At 37.4% G+C, this 13,247-nt stretch overlaps 1 protein-coding gene across 1 annotated transcript in view; it reads right to left on the minus strand.

Moving 5' to 3' along the window:
- Gdi (GDP dissociation inhibitor) overlaps positions 1 to 13,247 on the minus strand; it is a 143,500-nt gene that overhangs the window by 26,831 nt on the left and 103,422 nt on the right. The window contains exons 5-6 of the mRNA XM_090369680.1: positions 2,851 to 2,982; positions 2,580 to 2,748 (exon numbers count right to left, since the gene is read on the minus strand). Of these exons, the coding sequence (XP_090225806.1) occupies positions 2,580 to 2,748; positions 2,851 to 2,982 (301 nt within the window). The remainder of the gene's footprint in view (positions 1 to 2,579; positions 2,749 to 2,850; positions 2,983 to 13,247) is intronic.

The raw sequence follows: 13,247 nt of genomic DNA on the forward strand, positions 1-13,247 counted from the left end.
GACCAGTGCCTCCATTAATTTCCCTGGAACAGAAGTTAAACTAACAGGTCTATAATTACTTGTGTTGCCCTTTGATCCTCCTTTGTGAATTGGGATCACATTTGCACATCTCCAGTCCATGGATACCTCTCCTGAGTCCAAGGAAGCTCTCATAATTATGGCTAAGGGTTTGCTTACTTCCTCTGCTGCCTCCTTTAATATAACTGGATAGATTCCATCTACACCAGGTGCCTTATATTTATCTTTAACAATTTATCCTCCACTTTCCTCTCAGTTATTACAAAATCATATAGCTCACTGCCTGAGTTTAATTCACCTCTGGCATTCCCCTTCCTGAATAACTCCTGATGTGTGAATGTAGATGCAAAATACTCATTTATTTTGTTAGCCACATGAGCAGGATCATCAACAGTTGAAACATCAATATGCAGTGGACCAATCTGATTCATCCCTTTCCTTCTAGAATTTACATAGGTAAAGAACCCTGCTGTTTTTCTTTGCAACAATTTCTCATAATCTGCCTTTGCCTGCCTAACCTCCTTTGTGACTTGGTTACAAACCAGCTTATCTATCGTAGGCTTCCATGTCACCCATTAATTTATATGTATCCCATGCATTTTTCTTCTCTGCCACATGTCTCATTAGTTCATCTGACATCCATTTAGGCCTAAACTTTGAACAATATTTCTTAGTTGGTATGTAGCAGCTTCCAAGATTAATTCTTTGAATTCTTCCCATTTTGAATTTGCTGTTGGTAACATCATCAGTTGGTCCCACCGTAGTTGCCTTTACGAAAGCAAAAACCTTTCCCTTTACCCGACGGTAGTTACCTCTTTGAGTAAATCCCACTTCAGCACACTGTGATCACTGCCACCTAGTGGTCCCTTTATCTGCAGATTCTTAATGCATGAAGAATCACTACTGATAATCAGATCAAGAGTATCCTGAACATGCTGATGTAGAAAACAATCATCCAATAAATCCACAAAAGCTTTGCTAGTGTGTGAGTGACCAACCCACAAATTCCAGTCAATATCTAGGAGATTAAAATCCACCATTATAAGTCTCTCTGATTTACTGGCCCACTATTTCCCTGTACAGTTTCTTATTATACTCAGATTCATTAGGCCTATAACACACTCCTACTCTCAATTTTGATCACCCAGTTCTTAAGTCCCACAAAACTGACTCGACACTGCACTGTCCAGCGATGTCGCTGGACAGTGCAGTGTCCAGTGACGTCCATAACCCCTCCTCTTTTCCTATCCTTCTTGTACACACTGTACTCCCCAAATTCCAGTTCTGCATTCCTTATATCTGTGTGAGACCACATCTCATAACCCAACAATATCTGCCTTTGATGTTTTGACTAGCACCTCAAATTCATCACTTATTAACCAAACTCTTATTTGTTTTATAGAAAAATCTCAACTTCTACTGATATTGTGAACAGTTCCATTAGAAAAACAACATGTGCTAGAAAAAAATAAAGATCATATTTGAAATCAACACACAACTTGTTTACATCTTTGATGAAAAATGTTAAGTTTTATTTTTTTGGCCAGTGTTGTTTGATATTCTATTGTAGAGGATTTTAATTTATACACATTCAGTCTGTTAATTCAAATGTACCTAAGAATAACAACTGGCTTCACAGGCCCATTTCAACAGATTTTACTCTGCTGTGGTATCAATCACAAGCAAGACTGTGGTTTGTTTCAATGCACATCAGTCCAGAAAATTTAAACTTCTTTTTCTAAAGTAATGACAATACTGTTTCAATAGAAACAATTTAGGCAGGCTACCCTTTCTAGAGCCACACAGCAAGCAAAGAAAGTATACAAAAAAAAAAAAAAAAAAAAAAAAAAAATTTTTTTTTTTTTTTTTTAGAAACACATACAATAAAAGTTTTGTAGCAATTGTGGTTCACAGTTCTACCAATAATACAACTAGCCATATTGTCACAAAATGAGTGTCTTCTAATATAATTCTGAAATGCCAATTTGAATGTAGGTATTAGACATTTTATTCAGTGGTTAAAGGACATTTATATAGATGGTACACACAAAACTGTCTGACTGAACATAAATTTACCGATTTTGAATTTGAAAGACTTTTACATGTTCTAATGGTAAGAGGGTACTTTGCTTCTTTGGAAGTAAAAATACTTTTTATAGCTATTTAACAGTCATCATTTGTCAATTCCTAAATTATTATATTTTGACCACAAATAGAGTTTACTGTTTATCTCTTCTCCCCTTCACTCCCCAGACGGAAAGCTAAGTAGCACCCAATATGTTTTGATATGTAAAAATCTTTTTTACCAAATTCTAACTCAAACTTCTGTTCAGCCAAAACAAAGCTATGTCTTTAAGTGTTTGTCTACATCTGATATAGACAAACTGCATCACTTGGCAAATTTTAAAGTTCCCCAAAGAAACTTGTGCCACAGAGCCAGAATCCAGCAGGAAACTGAATTCATTCATGAATGGCTTAATAACATGCTAAATAGGCACTAAAATAAAAATCAACTGTAACCAAATCTTCATATTACTGGGCATTTAAATATATATACTCACCTGCCCAACCTTTGCTACTTGATCAGGAACATAGGAAGGATCACAGTAGACCTGCTTACATTTAGCAGTTTCAGAGCCTGAGCGAACACCAACAACTTTACCTCCTTCCATGACTATTTCATCAATTGGTTTATCCAACATATAAGTACCACCATAAATAGCACTTAGTCTACAAAAAATAAATAAAAATAAATAATCTGTTACTGTCCATCTTTTGCAAAAAAAAAAAAAAAAAAAAAAAAACAATGACCACATTATCAAATAATCTTACCTAGCAAATCCCTGAGGAAGTTCACCTAAACCATACAGAGGATATAGATAAGGGCTCCTTCCATAGCGTGCCAAAGAATCACTATACAACTTAATCCTCATGATAGTCTCCAAGCAAGATTTGCTTAAGTAACTAAGAAATAATATTAAAAATTTATTTTAGGTAAGTCATTTTTAATCTACAGCTTCATTATCATCACTAACACTTTTTACATAAAAAAAAAAAAAAAAAAAATCACAAAACTAATGCCATCAATACAAAACTAAATAAAATAAAGTTTCCTAAATAGTAGATCTAAGGTGAGTACCAAAATCACATATAATGAAATGACCAATCTTCGCAGAATTAATATAAAACTACTATTTTAAACTACAATAATGTCTCCAGCACAGTGGTATTTCAAAGTGGGCCTTTTATGTTTGTGGTGCACAGTAAAGAACTCACCAAATGCTAATAAAATTCTATAATAATAATTCTATAAAAATAAAACTATAACAAAGTTTAATGATATGCATGCATATTCTCAAATAAGCCACGTCCAACCTACCTTTCAGTTCAGAATAGTGACAGTGGAGTGCTACCATTACACCGTTGCTCCACATGCATTGTTACTGCGTAAACATTAATTGTGATAATTTGGTTTTGTTCTTACAAAATTTTATTCTCAATATTGTGATATTAATATGCACATGTATACCTTGTAGACACTTTATACTTACTGCCATGCATTACTGGTACATGTGTTCGTACTAAGACAACATAGATTTTGTGTGCAAGTCCTTGGGTTTTTAAAGCTGTTTAATAACTTCTTGTGATACTGAGATTGTCCCTAATTAAAAACCTATAGTTCCAAAGAAAAGTGTTGTCATCAATATTCATTAGACTACTTGTCATTTGGAGTACCCTGCCAACAAGCAATTTCAATGAAGTGATGAAACTTTCACAGCCTCATGGTAATGTTAATGCAAAATACCCAGATGAAAAGAGCAAGCCATCGGATTACTTTAAAACACAACGATTTTTCTTAATGCTCAACCACCCCTACAATATTTAAAAAATAATGAAAATGGCAAAGAAGAGCATATCTTTTTGCATAATCTGAGCTAATTCCTAAGAGTGGTAAACACTCTTAGCAATAACATCAATGAAATATTAAAAATGTTACCTTTGCAAAAGTTACTGCAGTAATACATAAAGACAGATAAGGGCAATTTTGACAGAATGAGAAGATGCCTCTTTTGTATCACCACTTGCAGAAGAAAATAATATTGTTCTTGTTAGCTTTTCCTAACTCACTTCTAGTTTAGATAGGAGTCTTCTTTCCCAAAAAAGAACTGCTTATAAGTAACAAAAAGGGGGAAGATTGCTGAATGACCCTTAAACTTTTTACCCATCACAGATTAGCATTAGCAGAGGCATATGATGCAAGAAAGCAAGCTTATTCAGCATCAGCCAAAAAAAAAAAAAAAAAAACGCACCACTCCCATTTCACCCCTCCGTTCGTTCGAAATACCTGTCCAGTTGAGCTTTAAATTTGTTTAGGCTATCAACTTCAACAACAAGTGATGGAAGTCGGATCCACCAACCAACCACCCGCTGGCCAAAGGCAAATTTCCGCACATCTATCCGACATCCGTCCTTCCTCAATTTGAATTTATGCCCTCTGAGGTGATTATTCTGAGCAAGATGAAGAATCCCATTGGCATTGAGCATGCTCAAACCATTCAAAGCCTTATACACCTCTATCAGATCACCTCGCCGGTGCCTAGTCTCCAGACTCTGTAATTTGCAAAACTTAAGCCTTTCTTCGTAAGAGCAACCCTTTGTTCCATTCACTAATCTTGTTACCCTTCTCTGTACCCGTTCCAGCAGCTCTACATCCTTCCTGAAATGAGTCCTCCAGACCTGTATACAGTACTCAAGATGTGGCCTAACCATTGCCTTATACAAGGGAATAATCACCTCCTTATCCCTGCTAGAAAAATTCCTGTATATCATTGACAAGACACCATGAGCTACTCTTGCAGCTCGTCTGCACTGCTCAGAGAACTTCATATCTGCCTGCACAATTACCCCCAGGTCCTTTTCATTCTCCACCACTGTCAGTGTAGTACCGCAGAGTTCATACGTTGCTCTGGGGTTACTGTTTCCCATATGTAGTACTTTACATTTGTCAATGTTAAACTTCATTTGCCACCTCTCAGCCCATGTGTTCAACCTTTCCAGATCCTGTTGCAGCAGCATAGCGTCAGTAGTGTCCTTAACAACCCTGCCAACCTTTGTATCATCTGCAAACTTGGACATTAAACTTGATATCCCATCATCAATATCATTCATAAACACCGAAAACAACAACGGACCCAACACTGAACCCTGAGGAACTCCACTAATAACATTAGTCCACGTTGAGCAGTGTCCATTGATTACCACTCTGTCTTCTGCCACTCAACCATCCCCTTATCCATAGCAGCAGTTTGCCTCCAATGCCACACTGCTCCAATTTGTGCAGCAGTCTTCCATGTGCAACAGTATCAAAAGCCTTTCTAAGATCCAAATATATAATATCAAAGTTATTCCCTGCATCCAGTTCTTTCGTGACTACATCACAGTATCCAATCAAATTGGTCAGGCAAGACCTGCCCTTAACAAAACCATGCTGCGTCTGAGCTATAACTGAATTCTTGTCTAGATGATCCTGCAGTGCTTCTTTAACCAGTGCCTCCATTAATTTACCTGGAACAGAAGTTAAACTAACAGGTCTATAATTACTTGTGTCAGCCTTTGATCCTCCTTTGTGAATTGGGGTTACATTTGCACTTCTCCAGTCTATGGGTACCTCCCCTGAGTCCAAAGAAGCTCTCATAATTATGGCTAGGGGTTTGCTTACTTCCTTTGCTGCCTCCTTTAATATAACTGGATAGATCCCATCCACCCCAGGTGCCTTTTTTATGTTTATCCTCAACAATCTCTCTTCCACTTTCCTCTCAGTTATTACAAAATCATCCAGCTCACTGCCAATGTTTACTTTACCTACATCATTCTCCTTCCTGAATAACTCCTCATGAGTGAATGTAGATGCAAAATACTCGTTTAGATTGTTAGCCATCTGAGCAGGATCCTCAACTGTTGAACCATCAATATCCAGTGGCCCAATCTGATTCATCCCTTTCCTTCTTGAGTTTAAATATGTAAAGAACTCTTTTCTGTTTTTCTTTGCATCCTTTGCCAAGGATTTTTCGTAGTCTGCCTTTGCCTGCCTAATCTCCTTTGTGACTTGGTTACAGACCAACTTATATCTATCATAGGCTTCCATGTCACCCATTAATTTGTATGTATCCCATGCATTTTTCTTCTCTGCCACATGTCTCATTAGTTCATCTGACAACCATTTAGGCCTAAACCTTGAACAATATTTCTTAGTTGGTATTTAAAGCCTGGTAGCCTCCAAGATTAGTTCCTTGAATGCTTCCCATTTTGAGTTTGCTGTTGGTAACATCATCAGTTGGTCCCACTGTATAGAATTTAAATACTGTCTCAGACCATCATAGTCGCCTTTACGAAAACAAAAACCCTTCCCTTTACCTCTGATGGTAGTTACCTCCTTGAGTAAATCCCACTTCAACACACTGTGATCACTGCCACCTAGTGGTTCATTTATCTGCAGATTCTTAATGCATGAAGAATCACTACTGATAATCAGATCAAGAGTATTGCTCCCTCTTGTTGCCTCACGAACATGCTGATGTAGAAAACAATCATCCAATAAATCCACAAAAGCCTTGCTAGCGTGCGAGTGACCAAACCACAAATTCCAGTCAATATCTGGGAAATTAAAATCCCCCATTATAAGACTCTCTGATTTACTGGCCCACTCTATTTCCCTGTACAATATCTTATTATACTCATCAGAGTCATTAGGCCTATAGCACACTCCTACTCTCAATTTTGATTTCCCTATGCTTATGTCACACCAAACTGACTCGACACTGCCCTGTCCATCGATGTCGACTGGCTTCACTTCCTTGGACTTTGTGTTTCTTAACTAATAGCATAATCCCTTCTCCCCTCCTGTCTTGTCTATCCTTTCTATACACATTGTATTCCCCAAATTCCAGTTCCGCATTACTTATATCTGTGTGACACCACGTCTCTGATATCCCAACAATATCTGCCTTTGATGTTTTGAGCAATACCTCAAATTCATCAAATTTATTTACCAAACTCCTAGCATTGGTGTACACACAGGTATACATGCACCTGTTTCTATTCTTAGCTACCCTAACACAACCCATGTGTTTACTTGTTCCACTATGACTCCCAGCAGTCTCTGAAATATCCTGCATCTTGTTTTTCAGGCTTCTGCTCATTTCAATAGAAGCAGTGCAAGAATCACTTCCACCTCTGCCAGTGGCTACTGTTAATCTATTAGTCCTTGTATCCCCCCCAACTAGCAGTTTTCCGACCCACCTAACACTGCCTCGACAGCATCAGCAAAAATTCTTGCACCCTTTCTATTTAAGTGTATCCCATCCCTGTAGAAGCAATCTCTCCTGTTAACAAGTACAGTCCAGGCTGAAAAAAATTCTACCCCTTGAGCCTTGCACAATCCCTCCAGGGCCGAATTGATCGACAAGGCTCTCATCATATACTCCCTCCTATCGTGTCTGGGCAGAATTGCAGACACTTTCAAATTCAACCCTAATTCACGGCTTTTTTTCAACAGTGACCTGTACTTGCTAAGTAATTCCGCCGGTCTCCTACTCTTAATATCATTAGTGCCAACGTGTACAACTATATCACCTTTTGCGCCCTTAAAAGATGATATCCGCTCTACAACGTCATCAACCTTTGCCCCTGGCAGACATACCCTGGTCCTATTCCACCTATCCTTTTTACAAAGCATGTTCCCCGTTTCCCTGACAATAGAGTCACCAACAACTACTAGTTCCTGTGGGACCAGCGCATTCTGCCTAGGGGACTGCCTCTGTGTTGCCTGATGACCAAGTGCAAGCTCTGGCGTTGATGTGGGCAGCTGAGAGCTTGATGGGCCCCTCAATTTATTTCCTTCGAGGGCATCCACCAGATTCCCTTGTTAGTTGGCACCAAGTACAATTCATACATTAAAATGTCTGTGAAATGTTCCTTTTAATATTTGTTTTTATATTAATAAACATGATTGAATTTGATGCCTTTTTAAACATTTATTCTATCAAATTTAATAAATAAAGTGTATAAAAAAGTGTACAATGGATCAAAAAAATTTGAAGATCACTGATCCATTATGGTTGTTGTTGTTGAGTTTAACAACACATAGGCTACTAGGACCCTATTGTGTCTTTCTAATGGTGAATATGAAATATTAGCTTAATTGTGAATAGTTCTTTTTCGTTAGAATCATCTCCCAGAATCTGTAATAAATTTATTGATGACTGTGCATTAGCTATTGATTTAAAGGTGTTTAAGTGATATTTTGAAAGTGGGTCCACTAACAAATGGCAAATGGTCAGTTGTACTTGACATGATGTACATTGGGGAGCGCTGTCATTAGTTAATAGATACAGGTGAGTGAGGTGAGTATGTCCAATCTTTAGCCTTCCTAAAATTATTTCATCTCACCTGTTTTTTTTCGGAAGCTGGAGAGCCACAGCTTTGGTTCCGGTTTTATTCGGTAGAGTTTATTTCCTGGATAACCTTTCCAAATTAATGACCAGCTGTTATAACATGCTTTATGGATAATTTGTTTGTAATATGTATATGGAACTTGAAAAGTCTGCGAAATAGTGGTTTGACTGCATGATCTGCTCTTTCATTGCCAGCTATTCCAGAATGTCCTGGGATCCAGCAGAATGCCACAATTTGGTTCAATTCCTTACAGACAAGTAACTTAGAATGAATATATTTTATTACAGGGTGGGAGGAGTTGGTATTAGTATTTATGGCAGAGACAGCACTGAGTGAGTTAGTGTATATTAAAGCAGACTGAATTAGATGTTCAATAATGTGATACAGAGCTAAGTTTATAGCATAGAGTTCAGCAGTGAAGATACTGCATTCTATTGGCAATGAGACAGAAGTGCTAAATGACGGGAAAATTGCAGCAGCACCTACTTGGGTCTCGGTTTTTGATCCATCTGTATAGATTTCACATGCATTTGAATTAGAAAGAGTGTAAGTTGCATGTAACTGTGCAATATTGGAAGGAGACAGCGTGTTCTTTCCCCACTGTTGAAAGTAGTCATTTATCGCACATATTTTTCCAGGGTGGATCTGGTGGTGTTTTGTCCTGAAATATATTGCTGATTTCTATATTCCATGATTGAGCCAGTTCCTTAAATCTAAGTGGAGCAGGTCGGTTTTCATTAGGTTTACTGATGTAAAATGACTCGCATTCAGTATTGTAGAGGATGAGAGGGCAGACTACAGATTTTTGCAGCATACATCAGATTGAAAAACATTACTTCGCAGAAGTAATGTTTTTCTGCGAAGATGTAAGGGAGGTTCATGAGCTTTGATGTAAAGGCTCTGAACCGGGGCGGTTCTGAATGCGCCTAGAGCAACTCTCAAAGCACAAAAGCACAGTGCTGGATGGTGTTTAGTCATTCTAAAGTACTTTTCCTCGCTGAATCATATACAGGAGAGCCATAGTCCAAGCGAGACCTGATGAGAGCTCTATAAAGATGGATGAGGGTATGATGATCAGCGCCCCATGACATGGATGACACACCAGAGGGTGTTTAATTTCTTCAAGCAGATAGTTCGAAGATAGGCCACACGTGCTTGAAAGTTCAGTTTCCTGCCTAGTATCAGGCCAAGGAAACGGACAGTGTGAGCAAGAGGAACTGACACATTATTTATCTTTAGCTCTGGATCAGGATGAAGTGACCGAAGTTTGCAGAAATGAGTGGTAGTAGTTTTCCGTTCAGCGAGATGATATCCATTTCGTAAGGTCTAGGATTGAATTCTCGTTAAAGCAATTTGTAGCTGTCTTTCGATAGTATTCATGCTTTGCAATTGGCAGGATGTGGTGAGATTGTCAGCATACATATATACTTCAATCGTTTTTGGAAGTTCTTCTAAAATGGGGTATATATGGATGCAAGGGTTAACGATTCCCATTGCTATCCGAACCACTACAACTTCTAAAGAGGTTTGTAGTTGGAAATGTCTTGACGGTATGTTAGTTTTGATAAGAATAGCCACCCCACCACGAGCAGGAGTGTCAGAATCCCTGTCTTGTCTAAACATAGTATAATTTTTAATTTTCAGAGAAACTTGTGGTGATAAAAAGGTTTCCTGTAAACATACACCTACTGCTTTAGTTTTTATGAGTAAATCATTCAAGTCATCTATATTACTGTGTAATCCTCTACAGTTCCATTGAAGGAATTTATTCATTTGTTGGATTTATTTGAGGAAGATTGATCTGACTGTTTTTTCTGAGGTTTCTGTCTGCTTAGTTTTGATTTTTCATTTCTGGGAAAGGTTGGGCATCCTGTATCCATGGTATCATTAGCATGTAACTCTAGTACTGTCTCTTCATCCTCTTGACTGAACCTCCATTTCCATGTTGCTAATGCGTGGTTTCACTTTCTTCTGGTTTTCAATAGTAGCTGATTTTGCTGTTTCGGGCAAGGTTGAGATAGCATCAGTTGGGATGCTGATTGGGGTGTTGCTGGTCTCATTGACTGTAGTTTTCTTATTGTAAGTTAGCACAGTTTTGGCCCAGGTAGAAAAGGAAATATTTGGTTCGATGGAGACATCTGTTTGGGTTGCAGCCGAGCGGCTGCTTTTGGTGACCGATGCATATGATCGGCCAGGCATGGTTAGCATTATTTGCTTTCTTGCTTCAGGGTATGTGACTTTATGCTCCACTTTATACTTCTGGATTTTTTCCCCTGTTTTCCAAAGGTAACATGCTTGAGAAAATGCAGGATGGCTTCCTTTACAGTTTGGGCAAGTGGGAGTGGAAGCTGTACAGTCTTTTTGGAGCCACAAATAGGGAACACAGTATCACCTCGGCATGCCATCTGAGAATGGCTGTACTTCTGGCACTGAAAGCAGTGAATGGGATTCAGGATGTAAGGTCGGATCTTGCAGTTTAAGTAACTTGCTTTTACAGAAGATGGGAGATTCGGAGTACTGAATGTCGAAATAATGGACCTGGTTGGCAATAGGTTGCCATCTTTTTTTTTGTCATAATTCTCCGTGCACGAGTCACTTTTTGTTCGCTAAGCTCTTGAATGATCTCTTCCTCAGACACATTTAGTAAGTCCCATTCGCTGATAACTCCTTTAGAGGTGTTCAGAGTGCTATGGGCTGTTGACACAGGAATACTGTTAAAAGTTGTTAATTTTAACAATTTTTCTGAGTGACTTGGCTTAGAATCTTCAATTAGAAGGTCTTCAGATTGGAGATGTTTAACCATTTTGGGAGATCCAACAGCCGATTCTAAACATTTCTGTATTAGAAAAGGCGATAGCTTGCCAACAGGTTGTGTGGATAAGGAATGCATTATGAGGCTGGCATGTCTGTAGTTTGTTTTTCTGTCCGTAGTCTCTTTGGACGATTCAAGTCATGCTCTGAATCAGAGTTCACAGGTCTGGAGCCCGTGGGCTCTAGCACAATCCATCGTTGTTCCTTTTAGCCCTGGAGGAGGGAATTCCTTCTCCCAGGTTACCGACCCTGCCACGTGGAGGCAGGAGCGGTGACAACCAGTGACCAAGCGAGGGAAGCAGTAACGTTGTGAGTGGTGGAGGGATTATTAAAGCACTAGTACCCACCCTAATGGACAGCAGAAAACAAACCTAAAAACTATTTTGTATTAAAATATTTTTGGATGTACAAACCTAAAATCTCAGTTAACAAATAATCCATATTCTAATAATGATGTTATCTTTGCACAGTGGTAGATTTGGCATTTTCAGAATCATAAGCAGGAATACATTTTTCAGAGGCTCTATTTGGTATAAAAATATAGTTATATTTACTATCCATAAGATAGCATTAGCAAAGGCACAAGAAAGCAAGCTTATATAGTATCACCCGCTGGCTAAAGGCAAACTTCCGCACATCTATCCTACCATCTTTCCTCAATTTGAATTTATGCCCTCTCAGGCGATTATTCTTAGCAAGAGGAAGAATCCCATTCGCACTGAGCATGCTCAAACCATTCAAGGCTTTATACACCTCAATCAGATAAACTCAAACTAGTACCTACATTCATTGTTTATTATGATTTGGATTTCATTACTTCACTTGAAAAAAAAAGTGAAGTTTTTTTAATGAATTAATCTTCTGCTGTTCACATTAATCAATACTAAATTTTCTGTAAGTATATATCTAATGTCAAGAGTGTTTGGTCTGTATTCTAACCTGTAATTGTATCCCCCCACCTTTTAATGGTAAGTAGAATTTATAACCCTACTTATTTATAAAGGCATAAATTCTGCCCTAATAATAATGTACATAATTTTTTTTTTTTATTTAAATGATTAATAAAAGCAAAAACACTTACCTAGATATGCTATTTTACAGATTTGCTTTTGCAAAACTATTGATCAATTTGGTGACATATTTTCTAAATACAGTAAAACCTAGCTAATTTGAAGTTTAACGGATCAAACTGTCTATTTCAGCTTAAATTGGGTTTAAGTATCAATACAAGTTTAGAACATATCAAGTATTAATTAATCAAGAGAAATTTTTTCAGATACTCTTATTAACACTATGCATAATTTTCATAATCTTCATTTAAAATGCTGATATTCATTTAGTTTTGATATTGTATACATTTGTAAATAGCCAGTTAATGCATTAATTTATTTTATCAACATGAGAAAGATAACTGTGCTGTGGAGAAATTCAATAGAATTTCTCGTACATAACAAGAATAGTAAGTTTTGTTTTTACCCATCTTTACAGTTCAATGCATACAAACTAAGTTAAAAAGTTCAAGTAAGTATTATGCCATTTATTATGTATGATTGTATATACTTACTAAAAAGAGAGGTATTTAGAATTTTTTTACATCTCATTTTTTAATGAAACAGAAGTTTTATTAATTCTAATGGGGGGGGGGGGACATTACAATCAACATATAAACAAAACTATTTGTTACTTCCATTTTCACTTCGAAATGCATATAAAAATCCAAACTTATCCATGAGCAAAGAGTGAAATAAACACTAGAGATAACAATAATTAATACAAGAAACCATGTTAAATTAACAATTATAATAATAAAGAAAAAATACATATAATAATTAAACATAAGCACAGGTATTTAATTTCTGTAATACACACACATCAAATAATGGATGAGTAACTTATTTACTTACACTAGGCTGAACCTGGAAATAGCAACATGAAGTGGAAGTCAAAAATAAAAACAGGAATGG

Source organism: Mastigoproctus giganteus, chromosome 3 (genome assembly GCF_048544385.1).
Source record: "Mastigoproctus giganteus isolate SK-2022 chromosome 3, ASM4854438v1, whole genome shotgun sequence".
NCBI classification, from domain to species: Eukaryota; Metazoa; Arthropoda; class Arachnida; order Uropygi; family Thelyphonidae; genus Mastigoproctus; species Mastigoproctus giganteus.